The following is a 25,559-nucleotide window of genomic DNA, read 5'->3' on the forward strand; positions in this document are numbered from 1 at the left end:
CTTCTATTTCTAGAATTCTGTAGTATTCGTCTTAACAATATGTATAATTTTATATTCTTTTAGGATATGTCTTAGATTGATCTGAAATATTAGTAATTTTATGGGTGTTCCCAGGAGAGACAATAACCCTATTACCGAGAATTTTTGAAGTGAAACTTATTCTTTTCTCGCGCAGGGAGTAAAAATTCAAGGCCGTGACACACGAGCTAGCGAGACACAGCTTCCGGCTTAGAAATACCCTTGTCTATATATTTGTGAGCAGTCCACGTGTGGTATCAAGATTTAGTATTCTATGGTCTTTTTTCTCTCTATTTTATATGAATTCATCCTTTATTAGGTTTATATTACCATAACCTACTCAGTATCCATGCAGGGTAACACGCGGTCTCTCAAAAACTCGCCAAGTGGCCGGCTGGTATTGAACAGACTGTGGCATCACTTTTTTGCCGTAATTTTGATTTTTAAAAATGACTGTTTAGGATCATTAATAATTTATAGTTATTAACGTAATAAGGCCGATAAACAACAAATAACGGCCGGGCTGAAGTTTGTGATCCGAGGCGATAGCCGAGGATCATAAGCAGCCAAGGCCGTTATTTGTTATCGGCCGTGTTGCGTTCTAGATTTTTCGTCATACTGCAGATTTTTTAGAGCAATAAACACTACTATTTAATAACAAATTTTATTGAACAATAACACAAGTAAGGATAAAAAAATACATAATGTCTTATACTAAAAATTCATTTTTCATGATAATGAACATGGAAATTAAAAGTGCACTTGTTGTTCTTAGAAATCTGTAATCCTTCCCAGGGATTTACAGATTTTATAGAAGAAGATGATGCTACTGAAGAATGGCAAATATTTGTATCCACTAAAGACACATTATTTTTTGGAGCTATCATGAAAAAGTTGATTTGTTATTTTCATTCTTTTGGAAACTTGATTTTTCTATGTAAGTTTCTGCCACTGTTGAAGACTCCCATCCTCCTAAGCTCCTTTAGCGATAGTAAATCACCACCATTTTCGGCGAGCATGGTTGCTGATGATCTACGAAATGAATGCCCTGTATAACGTTCTGGATTCTCCAAGTTCAAAAATTTTGCAATTTTCTGCGGTACGCTCCCCGATGGTATGTATACCGACGATTTGCTTAACACACTTGCCTTTCTTGTAACCAATGAAAATTTTGGATTGTCAAAGTTACGAGGACGCAGGTTGATGTATTTTTTGTATAAACCATAGGCATCAAACGGAAGGCCCGTTTTTGGAATAAGAAATTTCCTATCTTTCTTATTTTTAGTATTTCTTAATGAGACAAGAATATTTTTCTCAGAATCTTCGAAATCATCAACTGTGAGTGACCAAAGCTCGCTGCGCCTACAAGCTCCAAGAATACCAAGCACCAATACAATTTTTCGAGTAACCAGGTGTAATCATCGGCATCCAGTAGAAAATTATTTATGTCATTCTCCGACAGAACTTTGGCTTTTTGGTGAATAACCTTCGTTTTTGCGCCTCAGAAACATGAACAGTTTACCAAATCTATGAACAAATATAATTTAGATGAGTATGATTAAATATCGAAGAATATAATGGCTTTTTACCTTGATATGTCGATGTTTTCATATACTCTCAACGCAAGCTTCAGCATGGATATCTTTGTCCACAGTGATGTAGGAGAATACATTTCAGACATTCTTTTAGCATAAGCCAGCAATACCGCTTCATTTACGCTGTTTATACTTCTATCCTGCCGCCACTTCAAAAAATTGTCATATTCCTGCTGATATCTCTCTCTGGTTATAGTCGGAAGTATAATTTTGAGTAGCCGCAGCCGCTTCCTCCTGTATTTCCAACGGAATTTCTCGCGACATCTCGCTATGGTCTATTTTCCCAATTTTTGAAAAGTCCAACTGACAATAAATAGTCATTGTTGCAGGTGACAGACGTTACGATTACCTTAGAAACTTAACGGCCGCCGGCCGTTATGATAACGTCCGGCGGACGTTATATGCATCTTTTCCATTCTGATTTTGCTTATGTTATAATAATATAACAATATAGTATGACGAAAAATACATAATACTATCTCTGTATACTGAGAGTGTGTTAATAAAAAAAACAAATTTTTATATTTTTATTTAAAACAAATACATTTTACTGATAATACAAAATATAAACTAGCTAGTTTCCAACCATTCAGTTAAATATGGACAAGCTCTAGGATTCACTAAACCTGTATTGGCACACCTATCAATTATGAGGCATACACCACAGGTGGTTTTGGCCAGCCCTGGAACTGTTAGAAATTTATTTGTGGCTTTATATAGGAATATACCATTTGTATTGGTGATTCGTTCGGCATTGTTGTCCAAAACTACAGTATAAAGTATGCTCTCAATGTCAGCAATACTGAGAGACACTTTACTAATTCCTAAGTCAGAAATAAACTTGTGAACATCTGTGGCAGACGCGTAGGAACGATTACGGACTAGCAATGGACCCCCTCCTAAAAAAAATATTTTTTTAACATAATATGTTTATACAATGACAAAAGAATGTTATATGTGTTATTAGTCCCTCTTTAAAAATAAACATCTTCTTCAAAATACCTTGCTTAGTAGCTTCTTCAAGTCTTTCAACTAAGAATCTATGGCATTGTTGGTTTAAAACATCCACAAATTCACTCTCAAAGTCCTGGTCTTGATACCAAGCACCTCCAGTGACTGAATTGTCAGGCTCCAATTCGAAAAGCATATAAACCTTTTTTTTACTGGCAGAAACAGATTTAACAGCTTTGATCAGTTTTTTTGTTTCCAAGCTTTTTACAACTTTATTCAGTTGTGTCATGTTTAAATTTGACTTGAATCTATTAAAAAAATATATGTATATATGTTAAAGAGAAACTTAAATTATTAATAGTCTTACAAACCTAATATCTCTTATCCATATTCCTTTGTTTCCAGCTTCTTCCACAATTTTATATACGATCTTTTCTTCGTTATCTGCTCCCTTAACGTTTCCTCTTTTAGAAGGGTCTTTAAACTTATATAAAAGGTTATTATCTTTTGTTTTAAATAATTCTAGAGTTCCATTCTTAAGTAATTTATTTATAATGGTTGTTAGTTCGAGCATGGGTAAACTGGGCATATGTTCCTTAATGTCGCTATTTGAAATACCTTCTGGTTTTGTTTTTGCTAGTTCTATAAGTTGAGTCTCGTTATTATCTTCGTTTTGTGACGAGGTTTGTTCGTCCATTTTCAAGAGAAAAATATTTTATGAAAGCGTATTCAAAACACATAAAATAAAACAAAAATAACTTTAAAACAACAAGATTTTAAAAGGTTAATCTGTCATCATCTTCTTCCTTTTAGTTTAGAGCTGTTCAGCTACCAGTACTATACGGCTCATTCAAAGGATGTTCATAGAATACACAAAAAATGTATTCTATATATCTCTGGAACACAATTAAGAACCTAATAAGGATCCTAAAACCTGGAACAACTTTTTCTCCTCTAGAACCAGTATATTTTGAGCGTAAAATAAGTCCAGAAACCAGGGATGTCATATTTTTTTATCTTTGGGTCAGAAATTTTGGTATATGACACAGAACAAAAATACGGCAAATTTAAAAGAAGATTTTTGTTTTGTGTCTATAACCACACTAATTTGTCCTCAAAATGACATTCTTCCTAAACTATTTTAAATACTAAAAATAAACACAAATCTAAAGGGTTTAATAACAAATTTTTATCTAAATAAACATAATTAACAATGAGAACTGAAGAGACAATTAGCTAGATAAATTTATTATTTATCTTCAACGACTCCGTACAGTCTTAATATCATAATGTCTTCCCCAACTGCTTTGGACGATACAAATTTTGATCAATTCATTAAAACATCGAATTACGAGGAGACAGTAAGACAACTTGATGTGTACTATGGAATGGGTAAGTTTATTTGTGTTATGTACCTAAGCAATTAAATTAATACAAATATTTTAAGTTAAACGGCAGTTACTTAGGTACCAAAGTCCTATTACAGGGCTATTTCCTGTTTTATCGACAGATTCTGAGATTGGAAGTGTTAGAGAAAGTGTGTACTGTGCAGCAGCTGTCTGGGGACTTTATCAAGCATACAGGTTATAGATATATTTTATTAAGAAATAAAAAAATATAAAAAAAATTTATATGTTTTTTGTAGGCGAATTGATGATGATAGAGGTAAATCTTATGAACTGGGTCAATCAGCTGTTAAATGTATGCGAGGAATTTTAGGTAAATTTACATATATTATGTAAATTCATGAGCTACAATAATAAGTTACCAATCTACAAAATATATATACTTTTTAGAATGCTGGATTAAACAGGCTGGAAGAGTTGAATTATTTAAAAAGAATCAGTCTGCCTCTCATGCTCTTCATGTTAAGTTTCATTTAACAAGTGGAAATGAAGTGTTTTCAGACGATGAATACAATCATTTACAAATTGATGTAATATCTGTCTATTTGTTGTTTCTTGTACAAATGATTACATCTGGACTACAAATTATATATACACAGGTGTGTATTTTATTTCTAAATAATATTTCTTTAAATTGTTTAAAAGTGTTTTTTTTTATAATTACTGTTATTTAAGGATGAAGTGGCATTTGTTCAGAATTTAGTGTACTATGTTGAAAGGGCTTACAGAACCCCCGATTTTGGAATGTGGGAACGGGGAAGTAAATATAATGATGGAAGTCCTGAAATACATGCCAGCTCCATAGGTAAGATTATTTAGGTACATTAAAATTAGGTTTTTTCATCTGCCTTTCGTCCCTTGTGCTTTTCTATTAAAATAGTTAACAAGTCTTTTTGTTTTTATTTAGGTATGGCCAAATCTGCATTAGAAGCCATTAACGGGTGTAACTTATTTGGCGAGAAAGGCGCTTCTTGGAGTGTCGTTTATGTGGACATTGACGCCCATAATAGAAATAGAAGTATTTTTGAAACACTTCTACCTAGAGAGTCTTGTTCAAAAGTTAGTATATATTTTTTTTAATATTATTTTTTAGTGTTCTATTATTTGACCACCGATTTTTACCTCATAGACGTGTTTTTTGGGGTTAAAAAATATACCACCAATAAAAAGATTTGCACTTATTGGAGATATATGCTCTATACAGAAAAGTCCACAGACTTCGAGACATAGGAAAATCAAGTCCATTTAGCGTGTGTCCAAATTTTCACAAGTTTTCAAAAATGACAGTTTTGTTTAGACTGACGTTTAATTTCACCTGATCTTTCAGTGACTGATTTCTTTTTATGGGGGTACATAAAATCTAAAATTTATGGCCATGAAGAAATTCAAAACTTGGAGCAGTGAAGGCAGAAAATATTTAATGCCTTTGACACTGTCACCCCTGATATGTTATCCAATGTGAGGAGGGGATTTTATGATCGTTTGGGTTATTGTTTAATGCAAGAGGGAGGCATTTTTGAACAATTTTAGTAATTTTTTAAATTTCATTATCCTGTTTTTTACCGTTTACCCATTACCTACCTTGACGAACAGGGAAAAAAAAGGTCCTTTTCAGGACCACAAATATTTTGATTGAGAAATTTGTTACTTTTATTTTTTTTTGGATTAAAAAAACAAAAGTTGTTAATATAATACCAATTTAAAAGTCTTTTAGTAGTTTTAAAACACACTATCTTATAAAATTTATTATTATTATAATGCACATTATTATAATACTATTATTCATTTGAAATAGTATTAAGGCCCAATTGTACCAATGATTTAAATTTTTCTTAAAGATAAGTAGAGCTTAGAATGAGCTGTATTTATATTTACTGTAATATTCACCTTAAATGAGGGAATTTGACTGATACAATTCTTGAATTTGAATTGTTTTTAATGACACTAACAATTTTAGTTCAATTTTTAATAAAATTTATTTAATATTAATAGAAATCTAAAAAAAAATCAGATTTGAAACCTCTTTTAGCGATTTATAACATTCTCAAATGAATTACAGGTGCACTTATTTTCTATGAAAACCACAGAGCGTTTTTCATAGTCGCTGCAGTTGCTATAGCTATAAAAAACTATTTTTTTAAGGTGTGAAAATTGCGACACACGCTAAATGGACTTGATTTTTCCCATGTCTCGAAGTCTGTGAACCTTTCTGTATGTTATAAATGAATATAGATAAAAATTAACCCTTTAAAATTTTGAAATACTCTAAATATGAAAAATGTTCATTTTTAACTCTCCATCTAATAAAATAATAATATACAGGGTGTTTCATGAAAAAAAAAACGATGAAAAATTATCTTATAGTTTAGAAAGTTTGGCGTAGAATTTCGAACACCCTGTATGATTTTAGATTAGAATATTTATAGCAAAGTAAGTACAGACCATCTAAAGTAAATACCGAATATAGTTTTGATTTTACGACAGTTCTTGTATTTGTAATAGTTTTTTTAAGAAATGCTGAAAAATATATATTTTTTATTTATTTATTAATATCTTTGAAACTATCAAAATATATTTACTCATACCTTAGGATTATGTAAAGTGATCTGAAAGGAAGCCAAAAATGCAATAATATACGGGGTGTTCCATTTAAAAAATCATTCTGATCCACTCACACTTCTTTGAGCTACCCTGTCGATGTTAAAATATTTTCTTGAGATACATCCTAGTACATACTTTAGGTCTGCACTTAAACAAAATTTCCGAGTTTTTTTTATTCTATGAGCTACAACAGATGCCCGACGCACTATTGCCGTACCCTGTATTTTTTTAGAAATTTAATTATAATTATTTTGTAGGAAGTTGATTCCGGTTTACTTCCAACAATATCGTTTCCGGCGTTTGCGACGCATGAAGACATGTTGTACACTAGAACCAAAAATAATATAGTGGGCAAATTACGCGGAGATTATGGTTTTAAAAGATTTACCAGGGATGGGTTTAAGACAATTTTGGAAGATCCAAGTGAAAAGTATGTTTTTTTTAACTTTTTAACGTAGGTAATCAAAAGATTTAACATATTTTTTTGTAGATTTTATAAAAAAGAATGCATAAAGAAGTTTGATGGGAAAGAATGCGAATGGCCGATATTTTACATATTTATGATTATTGATGGTGTTTTCAAGAATTTACCTGATCAAATTAATGAGTATCAAGACCTGTTAAAAAAAAGAATTTACCTAGATCACCACGAAGGTTTGTTTATAATATCATATATATTCGATACCAATTGAACTTTTAGTTACGTAATCGAGGGAGCGATTTTTAAATTGATTTTTGCCAATTGTGGACATATTCGGCGCCGGGCTGACTAACTGGAATTTAAATTTCCCGCTGGGGATTCAGGTGGTAGCCCTGCTGTAAAAAATGTCAAGTTGCCACATTTATTTTTGGTTTGGTATGACGTCGTTGATGTGACGCACTTGACGGGCTTTATGAAATATAGGAATTTTATAAGAACTAACGCTATCTACCCCACCACATAACCAACTTAACCAACGCAACTAACCTCGACACTGATAAAAAATTATAAAAAACAAATATAAATTAGTAAAAACCAACCAACCCCACCAAATAACCAACTAACCAATGAATTAACACCCTCCAAATAACCACGCTAACCAACCCGCCAAATTAAAATATTTTTTGAACGGGAAAGCTGTAGTAATGGCCCTTTATGTCCTTTAAGTGCTGTTAAGGAAAGTGAGTTCTGTTGATGTAAATAATAACTGTTTATTCAAGGTCGGGTAGGTAGAAATTCTCTTTTACATTTTCTACCATATTTTTCTACACGTAGAATATTAATTTCCTCACCAACTAATTGTCTACATTTTCTACATGTCCATATGTATAGAAAATCAGTTATCTTCTACATATTAGAGAAGCCATTTTTTGACTGTTATATTTGTTTTAATGCCTACTTTAACACAGTGAATAGCACAAAAATAGATTAATAACAATTAAACTAATTGTTATTTATTATTTAACAAATGGATAATGTCATAAAACCTTAACAATGAATTTTTATATTATTTGAAATAGAGATGGTCTCCATCAATAGTGACTTGTTATGATTCATTGTAGAGATTATAGTACTTAACAAAAACTATTTCTCAAAAGTAAAACTCAAACAGAGAGAACAAAAAATCTTTGATGTTCTTTTGATAAAATTGAAAAAAAGAACAAGTTCTCAAAACTTGTACTATAAAATCAGACTGTTCTCTACGGTATTGAAATTAAATAGAATAAAATAATCTAATAAATTAAAACTAATTGGTATTTATTATTTAACAATTAGATAATGTCATAAAACCTTAACAATGAATTTTATATTATTTGAAATAGAGATGGTCTCCATCCAATAATGACTTGTTATGATTCATTGTAGAGATTATAGTACTTAACAAAAACTATTTCTCAAAAAGTAAAACTCAAACAAAACAAAAAAAATCTTTTGATGTTCTTTGATAAAATTCAAAAAAGAACAGCCAAAACTTGTACTATAAAATCAGACTTTTCTCTATGGTATTGAAATTAAATAGAATAAAAATAATCTAATAGTCTTCAGAACGATTACTGTCTCTTATCTTCAGTAATAGTTAAGTACCAATTGTCACAGAAGAGACAGTTTTAACACTTATAAATTCTAAAGAAGACACCCAGGAGGAAACTTGTAAAGGGAAAACAACTTTAAATATACAAAATAGATTTTGAACATGTGTACATAGGACATTTTCTACGCATTTTTTCTACATACACGTAGAAAATTATTTTTCTACAAACCTGTTACCCAATAACCCTGGTTTATATATTTATAATTAATTTGTTTTTTTTTTTTTGTTTTCTAAATATTTTTTGATCAAAAAGGAAATATGTAAAAATGGAGCAACAATATTGTCGGTCAGAATAATCACGGAACTAAAATTTTATTTGAAAGTATTATCTATATAAATATGATTTATCTTTCAGATTTTTTCTAAATATTCTTTTTTAATCTATTGTGTTTAGATCGGTCATACCGATGATGTATTACTACCACATAGAAAAGAGAATATTGACTTAAAATCCCCTCAAAAACGATGGTTGTAGATCATGGTCTGTTCCTTTGGAATCAGGCTATGTTCATTTAGCCAGTTACTTACAGCAGGACTACTACAAGCAAAATCTCGGACCCTATCAGAAGGTATTTGCCTTCATATAATAGGCCTAGAAAGGGTGGGAGGTATTCTGCTTTTCAGGTGTGTATAATATTAGTGTGTGTATAACTTCAATTTTCTATTTTTTTTAATTCGTAAAATTCTTCAAAAAGTTTTAATAAAAAATATGGGTAATCGTTTTCAATTAATATATTGTGTTAACTATGTTTTTTTATTCCTGCATAGCATACAATTTACCCTCAATACCTTTATTTTGCAGTGTATATTGGACAAACTATGGAGGGTAGAGGTAAGGAGAAACATCCCTTATAGGGCTTTGTTTGAAAAAGTGGTCACCAAAAAGGGGAAAATAAGGGTTCACTAAATAACCATTGTGGCGCTTGGGATCCTTGACAGGTCTGTTTGACGTTCTGAAATTTATTTGACACATTTGAATTTGATTTGAAACTTTCTGGATTTATCAGTCTTTACTGGGCATATTTTTTGTTATTTATTATTTATTCTACTACTGATAGTTGTTTAAAGGTAGTAAATCTAGAAGGAAATTTTTGTGACAGAACTTAAATTAACAGTGACACTATTGCGATTTATCGAAAAAGACTGGTAAAATAGTTGGTTGTGCAGCGTGCGGTAGATCTCGGTCAAAAATCGAGGGAAATAATGGAATAACTTTTCACTAGTAAGTGACTAGATAATATACATACATGTAGTAAACTGATCATTTATGAAATTCATTTAAAATTAACTAATTATATATGTTTTCTTGCATTTTTCTTTTTATTTACTACTTGTCAAAGATTAGATGTCAAAGAATATAAATACGTCGATTTGACTTACCTGCTTCAGTAGCGTATCGGATGTTTGTGTTAATAAATAATTATTATAACTTATCTATTTTTATTAGAGTTACATATTTTTATAACAATTTTAATAGCTACCAACATTTATTGACAACGTAAAATAAAGCAACTAATTATTGAGTCTACCCTACATCATATTTTTATATGTTCTGAATAATATTAGGACGGCACTGCTAAATCGGAATTAAAGTCGGCCATTTTAGGACCCCGTCGCGTTGGATCTAAAGCTACATTCGAAATCAATTCGCTGGCCGAGTGGCACTTCGACGTTAAAGTCGGCACGAAATTAACCATTCACAACAAATTTCAATTCGAATTTTGCGCATGCGTGTTTAAACGTTCTCCTGACATTTTTTAGGTTAGTTGTTGGTTTTGATTTTGGAAGAGTCAAAATCCGGGACAGTTGTTAATTAAGTTTTCCAAGTTTTTATGTTTAAAAAAATGAAAAAAAAACGTCATTTATTGATGATTTTTTTCTAAAATGTGTCTCAAGCACCCAAAACTTTTTCTCGCCATTAATATGGGTCGGACACCCCATTTTTTGGGTTTTAGTAAACCCCTTGGTTTTCGGTCAAGCTAATTATTGAGCTGCAACAATAATTGCCGTTTTTTTAACAGCAAAGCCACAAGTCCTTCACTCATTTTTCTTTTAATAATTATTTACTTTTCACAGAAAAATGGCTTGTAACAACGACACAAACAAAATAATTATTAAAATTTAAATGTCAAATTTGTCATAATTGTCAAACGAAAATTCCGTGCTGAAGTGGAAGTTTGCAGCTTGCAAGCTTTCAATCCAACTTCAACTTGCACTCTGGCGTCGAATTTTGTTGTGAATAAGTACACTGAAGTACATAAGATAAGCTTGCGTGCCAAAGTACGACTCGGCCAGCGAATTGATTTAGAATGTAGCTTAAGATTTTTGATATGCTCCTTCCTTATTATTTTTATTCAAAGAGAAATCTCATATTTATTTATCTCTATTATTTCTTGTTCTAAAAAATTTTGGCGCTGCTTTCAAATGTAGAACTGTTGCTACAGCAGCGCCATCTTAATTGTTTCCTGTTTGGTGACCACTTTTCAATATTCAAAGACAATGCTCCTTATCTCTACCCTACATAGGACGAACTAAAGAAAACAAAAACATATAATAAATCTTTAACAGTTATTTGTAATTTTATATTTGTTTATTAAAATTATTGATGCTTAATGTTGTAAAAAAACTTTCTAATGGGTCGATATCAGTCCATTGTTCTGCTTGGGTATATGTAAGCAAGTGCCAAATCAGCGTCTACATATCATATGTTCTTCACATATAAGAAAAGAGAGTATTTCTGTTAGTATAGATAATATCTCAAAAAATGTGTTTATTTTTTTAAAGTCCTAGTTTAAAGTTGATGCCCTCTAACGGACAAACGAGGCATTTTTGTATAGAACTAAATTGAGTTTAATGAATTTAATTTGGGTCCAAAAATACGTAGTAATTTTGTGTCCACGGAATATCGAGACACCCTGTATCCTTTGTTAATTTATATGTTATAAATGTCAATATAATTATGTAAAACTTATAATAACATAATAATAATTTTTATTTTTTGCATTGGCAGGCAAAACCGTCCATAGTAAGTAATTTTATGATTCTTTTCATTATTTATTAATACCATGATACTCTAATTTAGATAATCTGTAATAAAACCTTGTCCATTAAGTATAATATGTTAGATAGGCGTATGTTTATACTTTGTGCATGGCTTGTAGCTGCTTACATGTTTCTTTTAACAATGATGAGTTATATATAAAAAAAATAATAATCTAAAACAGAGTCATGTTGATTTGGAAATGACAAACGATGACATTTGCCATATAAAATGACAGTTATCATCACGTCCAAGGTAACTCTGACGTCGTTTTTATTTCGATCGTATAGTATCTTTACTCTTTTATATTGTGTATCCTAGTTTTATCTGCCGATGATGTTTTGGTGTATTTTGGTATATTTGTGTAATTGTTGAAAAAACAAGACAAAGGGATAAAAAGTATAATTAAGGAATTATTATTTTTTTAATATTTGTGAAGTTATGAAACTATTATTTTTTGTTAATTTATGTTTTTTATTTTTTTTCATTTTTTGTAATAGTTGCAATAGATTCGGTGGAGGTTATGGTAGGTTTTTAATTTATTGAGATTTTGAAACTTATATGAATTAATAATAATATTAATAGTTATCTAATAATATATAAGCGATACCAATTAAACTTTTAGTTACATAATCGAGGGCGAGATTTTTAAAATCCTTGTTAGCAACCATGGACATATTTGGTGCCGGGCTGACTAATTGGAATTTAAATTTCCCACTGGGAGTTCAGGTGGTAGCTCTGCTGTAAAAAATGTCAAGTTGCCACATTTATTTATTTATTTCCTGACATTTTCATTCGTTTTGACATTTTAGTTTTGTATTACTGAGTTTTTGGTTTAAATGAGTTGTTGATCGGAAAATTTTTGTGATACTTTAAGCTTAAAAATATTTACTAGCAGACCTTGCAGTCGAACATTGTTCTTTTTAGAACCTGTTTTAGTGCGAAGTGGTACAAGATAATGTAATAGCCGTAAACCAACGTATATTTTCAACGGCAGAGTGGTAGTAATGGCCCTTTATGTCACTTAAGTGCTGTTAAGGAGGTGAGTTTTGTTGATGTAAATAATAACTGCTTACATATTTATAATTAATTTATTTTTGTTTCCTAAAATATTTTGATTAACAGAAAATATGTAAAAGTGGGCAACGCTGCCTGTGCCGATAAAGCTTAATCACGTGACTAAATGTTTAATTGGTATGAACTATAGATATGATTTATGCAGTACTCACTGGAATTTTATAAAAAGATAATCAAAGTATCCAACGAGAGATACTTGACAGTGACAGTTGCGTCTGTCATTTTAAATCACAGATAAATTAATATTTTCTGTCATTATTTTTATGTCATCTGTCAAACTTTTCCCTGACTCAATTAGACCGAATTTATTTATTTGATTTTGCAGTATGTTGCACTTTATTTTATTTTAATTTCTATTAATAATTTTATATTTAATACACTTTATAATTGTTCTTACTTCCACATATAACAGCACTAAACAGTCTATCTAATTCAATCTCAGTAAAATAAAAGTTACTTTTAAATCAAAGAAATATGAATTTTATATTAAACGAATGTTTTTCTTTTGCGATTTAGGGTACGGCTACCGATTTAGTCGTTCAGATTGTACTAATAGCCGAATCAATGCGTCTTCAAGCTATGATGGCAACCTATGGTATTCAAACTCAAACCCCTCACGAAGTGGAACCGGTACAAATATGGTCGTCCACCCAGCTTGTAACAGTCTACCAGAACTTAGGTGTAAATAAAAATTAAAAACTCAAAGGTAGACTCCTGAAAAGATCGAGGAAGTTTAGGTACAAGTACAGAAAAGTTTAAGAACACCCTGTGGAACGAGTTTCCAAAGTAAGGAACTTCAAAACTACTTTGTCCTAAAAGGTGTAGCTATTAATCAGCGCAACCTATAGATCTATAGTGTTCCTCTTTCTTGAGTTATAATAACTCATCACTTTGCAGTCTCAAGGCTTTGACAAAAGCCAGTATGAGCGGTTTGACAGAGGTTAGTTCTCCGTCTCCGATATCAGTCGTACCAAAGTTTATGGCACGAATGGTTGTCGTCTCGGCGCACTCAGTGATGAGGTGTTCTGGTGTTTCCCAGGTTTTCACCCACAGAGTCGCTGCATTAACCGTTGTTTCTCAGCTTCAATCTACTGAAGTGTTCATTGATGAGACAGTGTCCTGTTAAAAACCCCGTGATAATCCCAAGATTGTTCTTACTTAAAACCACAGATTAGGTATATATATGTATACAGATAAAAATCTTATCCTAATTTAATAGCACGAAAATTGTTTTTATAACGATGAGCCAAAAAAAATATTTTTTTATGACGATGAGCAACACGGCTATCATAGGAATACACACAAAACTGTTTAACATTATATTACAACATAAGAAATACCAGAAGAATGGAAACAAACTATAACAATACCCATTTTTAAAAGGGAGATAAAACAGACCCAGCAAACTATAGAGGAATAACATTACTGAGCACCTCGCTAAAACTACTGACTAAGATCATTGCGGACAAAATCTCCTCAATAGTGATGCACTTGGCGAGGAACAACAAGGATTCCAGAAGAAACCGATCAACTACCGATGCACTATTCATACTCAGGCAACTAGTTGAAAAATCCTTAGGGCTTATAACTCTCCAGCCTATCTATGTTTTATAGATTTGAACAAATTGTTCAACTAAAGACATCATCACTATCTTGGAAAGCAGTAATGTCTCGAAGAACTCACAGAACTTATCAGGACTTAAACACACGACAACCCAAATAAGAACAAAACTTTACCTTAACGCAGCATCTTCGAAGTATTGCAACTGGTATTCGCCAAGGCGACAGTCTTAGCCCTCTGTTATTCAACACAATCATGGATCAAGTAATAAAAACCGTCAAGAATACTGGATTAGGATATCGAATGGGAATGCATAAAGTAAACATATTATGCTATGCCGATGACGGCGCAGTACTGCTTGCCAAGTCAGACCTGCCTCCAAAGAATACTACAAGCTTTTAACAGACAGGCAGAAAAAACTTAACATGCAAATTTCCACAAATAAGACCAAATGCATGGACCGTACAAAGGAGCCTCTACGGTGCAAATTAGTAATAAAAAACAAAACTATTGATCAGGATAATGTCATTCGATACACTCGGATGCAAAATTACAAACTCAGGATTCCTGGAAGAAGAAGTAAGGAAACAAGCCAATAAAGCTGCAATATCAGGACATCTTAAATATCCCATATGGAAAAAAAACATTTGAGTACAGTCTCTTAAAGTCAAGAATATACAAAACCTGCATACGACCAGTGATGACATATGGTGCGGAAACCAGAGCTGAAACATCAGTAACAAAGAGAATCCTACGAACTACTATTATGAAGACCTTAAGAATGATAACTGGATACACATTGAGGGACAGACAGAGAAATGTAGACATAAGAGAAAAGCAAAATGCCAAACAAACGACGTTGTCAGATGGATAATGCAGAGAAGAAGAGAACAGAACCAGCATGTCAATGAATGGGCCCCGACAGAATGGGCCATAATAATTCGCAACAACTGCAATTCCCCCATGGCAGAAGACCTACTGGACGACCACCTAAACGTTGGCAAGACAGTTGGCAGTCAACCTCGCAAGAGTTGCTTAGACGAGGAGGAAACCGGAACTAAACAGGTGATACGCCTTCTAAAAGAAGAAGAAAAATGACGATGAGCAAACGAGTAAAATTTCCTGTTCGCAAAAATAAACTCGCGTTTAAACAGCGTAATAACTGGGCCGGTCAGGCGCTGTAAACAATTTTAGAGGCCATAAGTGGGCGTGTTATGTGCGCAAACTAGTAACCTAACTAGTGCGCGATTCCGAAAATTGGAACCACGAAAAACAATGCTTTTGACGATAAGTTTATAATCTGTATAATCTGTGCTTAAACCAAGGAAAATCTTTGATTTTCTCGATTATGCTAAGTTCTCGTGAAATTTCTTTTTATGTGTCTTAGACTATTGGAGAATTTCTATTCCAGGTTACAGGATAAAGTGGTTTTTAAATTGCTTATTTTGGAAAACCATTCGAACTTTCTAACATCATTTTGTTTTCCCTGGTATAATATACAGATGGGTGCTTAAAATTTAAAAGGGGACTAAAAATTCAAATAATTTAGCTACTATTATTACTTAAAAAATCATCAAAATCGACCTACATGAACAAAATATATTGATGTTTAAAATACATGAAAATTTCTAAGTGTCCATTTTTGGTCAGGGTTTTCTGTATTTTTTATTTTTTTTTATTTTAGGAACTAGTAAACTATATCGCATATGTGGAGCCACTGTCCTTTGTTATCCTCTTATCTTCGAAGTATCCGACTTTATCTATATAGAGACATGGTGGCCTGCTAATCGACGATATAAAAACAGAGTTACAACTTCATTTCCGTTGGAAGGTAATATGATTTGCAAAAAGAACTTTTCTTCAGAAATTTATGAAATCTTTATTGGTAGGTATTGAGATTATCTGGAAGACCTACAGTGTGTCTGTCTGTTGATCAGGGAAGAGCATATGAGGGATCCCAGTTCAAGCAAATGTTAGACCTTTTGGCTATGCTGAAAAAAGGTATTGTGATAATGTTAAAGGTTCACATAGGACGGCTTTTGCAAAATCTTATTTCTAGTTCTTGTGTTGGTAAGTTTAAAGTTTTATGAATTATATTTTAAGTAAAAAAATATTTTTTTTTAAATTATTTTTCGCTAAAAAAGATTTTAAATTCTATCTTTGGTATTATTCATAATAATTTTTGAATAAAAGGATTAAAGGAGCATATCAGAAATCTTAGACATAGATAAATGAAGCAAGTTTAGATTGGAAAGTGCCATAAGGACAATGTAAACACTATTTGGCGCTATTCTTGCAACGGTCGCAAAGCTTTTAATTTAAGCCAAATATTATTTATTCAAATTTATTATTTTCTTTTAATTTTATAAATAAAATACAGTGTGTTGCATACAAGAAACTTTATTTTATATTAACAACACATTGGAAACATTGGAAACCGACGTTGCTCTGCCACGATCCACGATGGTTTTGCAGTTCACAGTTCACCGGCAAAGTTTTTAAGTTTTTTAATGCCACTTTTCACAATTATTACGGGTTTGAGTATTAAAAAAACTTAAACTCACAAGATAGCAATAATTACTTTGAAATGGACGCTTTAAACACCCTTCGGAAATTTTTGAATGAGAGCGGTTTAGATTTTGAAAGATTTTATAATTTCGAAGATTCTGACTTTGACAAGAGAAAATTATTTCTGTTGTTGTTTGGCGGTTGTTCTTAGCAACCACCATAGCAAGCATATCAGATCGCGATACAACGGTCAGCAGACCCAAAATTTTGACATTTTCAATCTAAATTTATTTCCTTTATCTATGGTATTATTATTCCCTATGGTATATCCCTTTGAATAAGAAGACTAAGGAAGGAGCATATCAAAATCTTAGGTACACCGCGATGGGCCTCAAATATGGCCGATTTAAATTCCGGTTTATCAGTGTCGTTCAAATTTTATTTAAAAAATGTAAAAACTATGATGTAGGGTAGACGTGGGGGTAAGACTCAATAATTTGTTGTTTTATTTTTACGTTGTGAATAAATATTGGTAGTTATTAAAATTGTTATAAAAATATATAATTCTAATAAAATAGATAAGTTATAATAAGTATTTATTACCACAAACATCCGATACGCTACTGAAGCAGGTAAGTCAAATTAACGTATCTAAATTCTTTGACATCTAATCTTTGACAAGTAATAAATAAAGCTAAAATGCAAGAAGAAAAATATATAATTTAGTTAATTTAAGTGAATTTCATAAATGATCGGTTTACTACACGTATATGTATATTATATAGTCACTAGCGAAAAGTTGTTCCCATTATTTCACTCAATTTTTTGCCGAGATCTACCGCACGCCACACAATCCAACTATTTTAGAGAACTTTTTCGATAAATCGCGATAGTGTCACTGTTAATTTAAGTGCTGCCACAATTTCCATCTAGATTTACTACCTTTTTATACAACTATCAGTAGTAGGAATAAATAATAAATAACATAAATAAAGCTCCTGTAAGACTGATTAGAATCCGCACAAAATTTCAAATCAAATTCAAATGTATCAAATGAATCGTCAAACAGAACTGTCAAGGATCCCCACCCTAGAGCTGCTTTTTATGGCGCTTTTTCCGCCCACCATGCATTAATACATGGATAGCATTATGCTCCTTCCTTAGTCTTCTTATTCAAAGGTATTTCCCTATCAGGTATTTGCTCTATAGTAACGCATTTTTAATATTTATAGAACATTTAGATTTTATGAATCAGCTAGACGGTTTGACAGATAGTTTTACCCACTTTCAACAATTGGAACATGAATACATAGGTTACCAAAGTTTGACAGATGTGCCAAGGGCGTTGAATTACACCGACCAACTGAAGGATTTATCTGTAAGACTTAATATAATATATATATTTCAAATATTTTCAGTTACTAAAATAAGTATTTCAGAGTTACAAGGATAAATCTACTAATGAAATTATAGAGTGTCTCAAAAATCAAGACAGTTTGTATGCTAAAGCGCAGTTGTACGGTTTTATACTGAGGCGGGAAGGAAAACATTTTAAAATCCAGGATACTACAATTGAGAATTCATTATTGTGTAGGTATATTAGGGTGGCATTCATGAATTAATTTATGTAGTGTAGTTTAAAGCTTAGACAAAAAAAGACTGTCCAGCTATCGTTCACCGCTACGTCATGTATTGTCTGAGATCAGCTCATATTGTTTAAAAAAATTTAAGTGCGTTCCTATATTATTGACTGAGCGAGTTCCGTTTTTTCGGCATTTATTCATTTTTTCTTGAACTCTTCATCAGTTACGATCCCTTTAATTCCAATCCTTTGGACTGTTGAAATTCCTATTTCTAAAGCATCAACAACTCGCTATATTATTTTAAAACGCTATCAATTTGTATTTTACATAGGAATATTACACCTTTGTTTTGTACTTACTTCATATACGGCGTCCACGGGCAAGAGTGTTCTACCAGCGTCTCTTTCTCGATAATAATAATTATTTATAAGCTTAGCAATGAATCATTGTTCATTTTGGTTAAATCTTTGAGGCATTTTTGCAATAAAAAAATTTGAATTTTTTTTACAACAACAATCAAACTTTAATTTTGACATTGATCGATGACCGTCAATCAAATGATAACCCCAGATCAAATGACAGTGATATTTACTAAAAGGAATATGCAGTAATTTACAAAATGCCGTAATGACGTCACGATTCTCTTTCATTTGGCTGGCAAGTGATTGAGAGAGTTCGACAAAACAAATGACGTGACGTTGAACGATGGTTGAACATTCTATACACAGTTTTTTTTACATTTATTTTCGTGATCTTTAAGAAATTTATGGCCACCCTAAGGTGTTAACAAGTAACCCTTAAGACTAGTTTGTATCTTTTAGCTCTTTACCATCATGCTGGATGCCTCAGACACTGGTCAGCAGTCAGATACACCAGTAGTCTGTTACATCATACTGTAGATTCTATAAGTCCTTTTATTACTGCTGTCTTGGTTCATGGAAAGCAGGTACATAAGCCAAATAATAGAATAGATACGATAAAAAAAGGGCTTCAAAGACGGCTATGCATTTCTCAACCGTCTATGACGGTTTTTTTTCGATCGTATATAATTTTCGTTAACTTATTGGGAATATCTTTATAATATTTTACACTTTCAGCTGACTGTAGGTGTTATTGGACAGAATGAAACAGTTTTCGACAAACCAATGACACCAGCCGAAATCCAGTCTATAGTTTACAGTACAATAAAACCCTATGACGTCATACAAGCCGTATTGCAACAGGAAATTACTTTATATTGTGGTAGACTAATTTCTACAAACCCAGAGTTATTTACAGGTAAAAAAAAGTATATATTAGCGATACCAATTAAACTTTTAGTTACGTAATCGAGGGCGAGATGTTTAAATTCATTGTTGCCAACCATGGACATATTCGGCGCCGGGCTGACTAACTGAAATTTAAATTTCCCGCTGGGGATTCAGGTGATAGCTCTGCTGTAAGAACTGTCAAGTTGCCACATTTATTTATTTATTTCCTGACGTTGTCATTCGTTTTGACACTTTAGTTTTGTATTACGAGTTTTTGGATTGTGTTGTGATACTTTAAGCTTAAAATGTTTTACTAGCAGACCTTGCAGTCGAACATTGTTCGTTTTAGAACCTCTTTTAGAGCGAAGTGTACAAGATAGCTTAATAGCCGTAAAAAACTCATTGCAACTTTATTAGAATATTTTGAACGGGAAAGCGATAATAGTAATGGACCTTTATGTCCCTTAAGTACTGTTAAGGAGAGTTAGTTTTGTTAATGTAAATAATGAATGTGTATATATTTATAATTAATTTATTTTTGTCGCTAAATTATTTTTGATTAAAAAGAAAATATGTAAAAGTCGGCAACGCTGTAGCCGGTCAAGCTTAATCTCCGTGTTACTAAAAGTTTGTTTGGTATAATCTCTATGTACGCGGTATGATCCGAGAAAAACGGCGTCAGCGATGGCTATGGAATGAAGAAGATCGCTGTCATTTTATATGTAAAATTTATATGGGAAATGTCATCGATGCGTTCATTTCCTAGCCAACTGACGCCTTTTTTTTCAATCATACGGTATATATATGTTTAATTTTCTTAAATTTAAAGTAGAACAATTGAGTAACATAATATTATTAATTAATTTTCAGGGATTTTAAAAATTAGAGTTGGTTGGGTTTTGGAGGCAATGAAATATTATTTAGATATCATAGGAAGTAAAAAGAAGATCGAAGAACATAGTCCTTACGAAATTAGACAGTTAATTTTTAAGGTTTTATCAATTACAGAGTGTGAATCTCATAATAGTTTAAAGTAAGTACTAATAAGCATTTCTTTAGTGTTTAGGTTATTATGAGAATAAATAACTTATAATAATGTATATTTCATATACAAGGTGTCCCACTTAAGATGGATACAAGCCAATATCTTGATTGTTTGTTGAGCGATCTTTTATATTTTTGGCAGGAGGCTGTATGGCTATAAGACGTACATTTTGCACAGGGTAAGAAATGCGATACCTCATAGACGTACGTTTGGGGTTTGATATTTTTCGAGTCAAGAGTAAACTACCCTTAGGACAGTATTTATTTCAAATCTGATAAATTATATTGAATCCTGCTTACCCAAGATACTTAAGTTCTAATTTTGATAAATATTGATACAGGGTGTGTTATTAAAATAAGGCATTTTTATTTTTATTATTTTTTTTAAGTACTTATAACGCCACTGGATAAACAACTTGTTTATTATCAATAACCAATTATAACCAATTATTATCAATTAATAATCGATTTAAGTTTTCAGATAGCTTCCATAATAATTAAGATACAATACAAAAAAACTAAATATTTTCAATTTATTTTGTTACTTTAAAAAATTGTTTTTTAAGTTTGCTAATACAAATGAATAAAATGAGTTACAAAATAATTTAAAAACCCCGTTTTCAATGGAATCTGAAATATGATTTTTATTCATTTTATTGAGGAATATTTAAAAAAAATCGAAATAGTTAGATATTTAAAACAATCACTATTAACTTTGAAAAATATGCTCTAAACAAAGATTTATAAAACTATAACGAACTAAAAGTCAACATCTTCGACCAAACTACCATAATTGGATATAATTGGTTACTGATAATAAACCAGTTGTTTATCCAGTGGCGTCGTAAGTACTTAAAAAAAATAATAAAAATAAAAATGTCTTATTTTAATGACACACCCTGTATCAATATTTATAAAACTAGAACTTAAGTATCTTAGGTAAGGAGGATTCAATATAATTTATCAGATTTGAAATAAAAACTGTCCTAAGGGTAGTTTACTCTTGACTCGAAAAATATCAAACCCCATTAAAACATACGTCTATGAGGTATCGCATTTCTTACCCTGGGCAAAATGTACGTCTTATAGCCATACAGCCTTATGCCAAAAATGAAAAAGATCGCTCAACAAACAATCAAGATATTGGCTTGTATCCATGTTAAGTGGGACACTCTGTATATACAGATTTGACTGTTTGAAGTTCCATTTGGCACATTTGACAGTTAGTAGCTATTTCAAAAACGACATAAGTTTATGGACTTGTGTCCTTTTTTTATTTAAACGTATACCATTTTTATTTTGTTGATATTTTTTAGGTTAGAGCCATTACAAAAAAGACAATTAGAAGGCTGTTTATGTCGGGTACCGCACAGATTCTACAACGAAGTTTGGGACGTTTTATTAAGAACTCCCAAAGGAGTTGTAGTCGAGGGAAACATAATTCCCAGGGAACCCACTATGTCCAACATGACAAAAAACGAACTGACATTTTCGTTGTTAGTAGAAGAGGTTTGCTTTAATTATTACATAACCTTAATTTTAATATATTTTATATACTTAATATTTTTCAGATGCTAAATCATATCAATGTGCCAGAATACAGACAATTAATTGTAGAACTTTTAACGATAGTTTCAACGATTTTGGGAAGGAATCCAGAGTTAACGTTCAATCAACCTTTGAACTTGAGACAGTTAGTTACTGATGCTGCCCATATGTATGCTAAGGTAAAAATAATATAAATTTACTAGCTTTTGCCGTGAGTATTTTTACTGTAAGTACTCAGTCACTTAAAAAACCTTTGTACAAAAAGTCGTATTTCTAGGACACATTTTAAGAAATTTTTATGCAACCTTGACTCCCTAATATTTGCGTCACGCAAGTAACCTATGCGTCAAATTTCATGCTAGGTCAAGCGGTTTCGTAATTATTATCATTATTATATTATCATTTATTTTTTTTTATCTCTCGCTTTTTGCGGTTGGTATTAAGGAGTATAACCGGGTTTTATCGACCAAGGTTATTAATCCTTTACGAAATATCTCCTAATTATATGATAGGTGCCTAGAATAGCTGCCTTTTGTGCAATTCCTGCTAATGAGTTGTTCATGAATCTTCTTTCAATGAGTCCGTTGCACGATATGATGAACGGTAATATTTGAACTTTCTTCAGTTTGTACACGCGTTTTAATTTGTAGCTTAGGTCTTGATACTTATTAATTTTTTGTGCATATGTTTTTCCCAGATTATCATTATAATATTTATTATTATTATTTTTAGAAGGGATATATTTTAAGTTATAATCAAATTATTACTATCGATATGTCAAAATAATAGTTTATTTTTTCTAATATGTTTATTACAGATTTACTATCAGATTTTTAAGTCTGGTCTGATGTATCTGGCGTATTGCAATAATTCTTTACTATCCTCACAAGCAAAAGAACGTCTTCTACTGCATACAGCATCATGCCATTTAATCCCATCGTTATATTTATTGTTGAATACAGCCAAACAACTTTCCAGTTTCCTGTTTATAGAATATTCCCTAAAAAATATTACATTAAATATTTTATCAAGTATAAAGAATAAATAAAAGTTGATGTTCTTGAAATTTTGGAAATTTTGAACTCCTTGATGAGATAAACGCAATTTTATTAATCAGAATAAAAGTTTATTGAAATTTATAACAGCAAATTATGGTTTTTATAATTTTTTAAAAGTTTTAACATCCTGCAACTTTAAAACTATGCATTTCCGCACCCATGTATAGGAACGTTTTTTCATATTTTTTTGACGAGGAATCAATGAGAACTTATTTAATACTTTGGCGAGTTAATGACATTAAAAAATTTAAACCTTGCTATTAGACTTGGATTAAAGCAATTTAATAAAATTGCATTTATCCCATCAAGGAGACCGAAATCGACAAAATATATACAACTTTTAATGAGCATTAAACGTTCTATACCATTTTGCTAACCAGAGAAAATTAAGTCACTTGCGCACATTTTTTTTAGAAAAATATTCCAGTGATAACCCATATGCACGTTTCTGGTGAATATGTCGACAGTTTTTTACCATTAAAATATGTTACACTTATAGTAACTTTCACCCTCAAAATTTCATTCTCATCACTAAAAGCACTTGGAAGAAAATTATAATAAATCAAAAAAAAAATGAAGAATCTCCACACGAGGGATAGCACATGTTTTTTGAAACACCCTGTATATTTCAATTTCATCTAATATACCTGTTGTCCGGTTGTCTTTTTCCCAATTCTCCAGTTTCCGACCAGTCGTTTGAAATTCTATCTGTAGTGGGAGGCAGTTTTGCAAAGATGGAGGTCCAAAACCAACCGTTTACGTCTTTAGGCAAGAGGTCCGGTCTGTTGCAACCCTTAAAATATAATTACTGTTTTAAAATTTTAGTTTTTCTATGTTAGATCAAAATATTTTACGTTAAAATCGCATATTCTGCCAGACGTCCAAACTTCGTCGACATCATCTCTTGCGATTGCTAACTTTAACCATTCGTTTTTTTCTTTTGTCTCCAATGATACCAAATCCATGCAACGCATCCTACAGTAGTTTCTTGCTCCTAACCAGTCTTCTTCATCAATATTTTCTATAAAAGAATACACCTTAAATACCTACGATATAACTGTTATCTATATCCAGGGTTGCCACCTTTTGTATTTAAAAAATCAGGACAACATTAGTGCAACCTTTTTTCTTAAATGTAAAATTTTATGTGGCCATCGCATTTTGAAACAATATTTTATGCCATTTTGTTTTAACATTTTCGTTAACTTAAAAAAACTATTTGAAATTTATAAATAATGATGTAAAAATAAAAAATGAAAAGTTGAAAACAAAATTAATAAACAATCAATTAAATTTAAAACAATTAGAACAAAACCTAAACAAAATCAAAACTTTAAGCTGTATAATCTGTATAATTGGCTTTAGTAGTTAATTTAATTGTTTTTAAATGGCCATTTTTTGGCAAAATAAAACACCAATTCAGCACAATACACCAAAACACTTTGAAATATAACATACTTAGTATACACAAGCATAAAAAGGCTTTAACCCCTACAAGTGCGCTAATTTCCATTAAACTTATTTTACTTTTAACACTGAAAACTATACATTTTTAATTAAATCACAAAAAAAACAGCTTAAGCAAAAGAATATGCGCTACAAATACAAACATTTGCTTCAAGTTAAGTCAAAGAACTAATAGCTCACCTCTCCAGTGATAAAAATAGTTTGTTCCAGCCTGTGAAGTCTCGTGAATAATTCTTTTTTCGCACAATTCAGGCATAGGACCTTCCAGTTTTCTGCCATTAGGAAATTGTCCACAAACATAACTTACTACTAATAATAAAATTAAAAACCTTACAATCATATTGATAATACTACTAACACAGTAAACAAGACACTAACTGCTCATTCTGAATTTTCTTATTAAACATTTTTAACAAATTTAGAAAGTACCCTAATGGTATTTTAATCCCTTTTAACACTAATTGATGTAAATTTTTCAGGATAATGGTTTGAAAGAGGAAAAGATCGAGTATTTAATGGAGATACCTTACATGCAATCTACAGGGTATTTAGCGAGGGCTACAGTTAATACCGTTTTAAAAGGTGGCCAAATTACTGGGAAATTAGATAGTGAAGGGCACTCAGCTTGTAAATTACAATAGAGTTCTTTTTAATTTGTATATAATTGTATAAGTATAACTAAATGATTTATAGGAGTTATATGATTTTCGTGCCTTATTGTAGTTTTAATGTTATACAGTTTTTTTGAAAAGTGGTTTTTCTCTATAATTTTTTTATTTA

General features: G+C 31.4%; 2 protein-coding genes and 1 pseudogene across 2 annotated transcripts; 1 reads left to right on the forward strand and 2 right to left on the reverse strand.

Moving 5' to 3' along the window:
- Nucleotides 1-2,126: 2,126 nt before the first annotated feature.
- Nucleotides 2,127-3,361, reverse strand: LOC115877240 (probable DNA-directed RNA polymerase III subunit RPC6). The gene is made up of 3 exons (XM_030893394.1): nucleotides 2,936-3,361; nucleotides 2,616-2,872; nucleotides 2,127-2,512 (listed from the first exon to the last, which is right to left on the reverse strand). Exons 1-3 carry the CDS (start codon nucleotides 3,259-3,261, stop codon nucleotides 2,184-2,186), a joined length of 912 nt encoding a protein of 303 aa, XP_030749254.1. The 5' UTR covers nucleotides 3,262-3,361; the 3' UTR covers nucleotides 2,127-2,183.
- A 303-nt stretch (nucleotides 3,362-3,664) lies between these two features.
- Nucleotides 3,665-25,478, forward strand: LOC115877066 (annotated as a pseudogene).
- On the reverse strand, nucleotides 23,067-25,143 carry LOC115877064. The gene is made up of 4 exons (XM_030893137.1): nucleotides 24,960-25,143; nucleotides 24,167-24,333; nucleotides 23,960-24,105; nucleotides 23,067-23,254 (listed from the first exon to the last, which is right to left on the reverse strand). The coding sequence occupies exons 1-4, from the start codon at nucleotides 25,117-25,119 to the stop codon at nucleotides 23,080-23,082; spliced, it is 648 nt and encodes a 215-aa protein (XP_030748997.1). The 5' UTR covers nucleotides 25,120-25,143; the 3' UTR covers nucleotides 23,067-23,079.
- Nucleotides 25,479-25,559: the final 81 nt, after the last annotated feature.

The sequence above is a fragment of the Sitophilus oryzae genome, unplaced genomic scaffold (genome assembly GCF_002938485.1).
Source record: "Sitophilus oryzae breed Bouriz unplaced genomic scaffold, Soryzae_2.0 scaffold_1442_pilon_pilon, whole genome shotgun sequence".
Lineage (NCBI taxonomy): Eukaryota > Metazoa > Arthropoda > Insecta > Coleoptera > Curculionidae > Sitophilus > Sitophilus oryzae.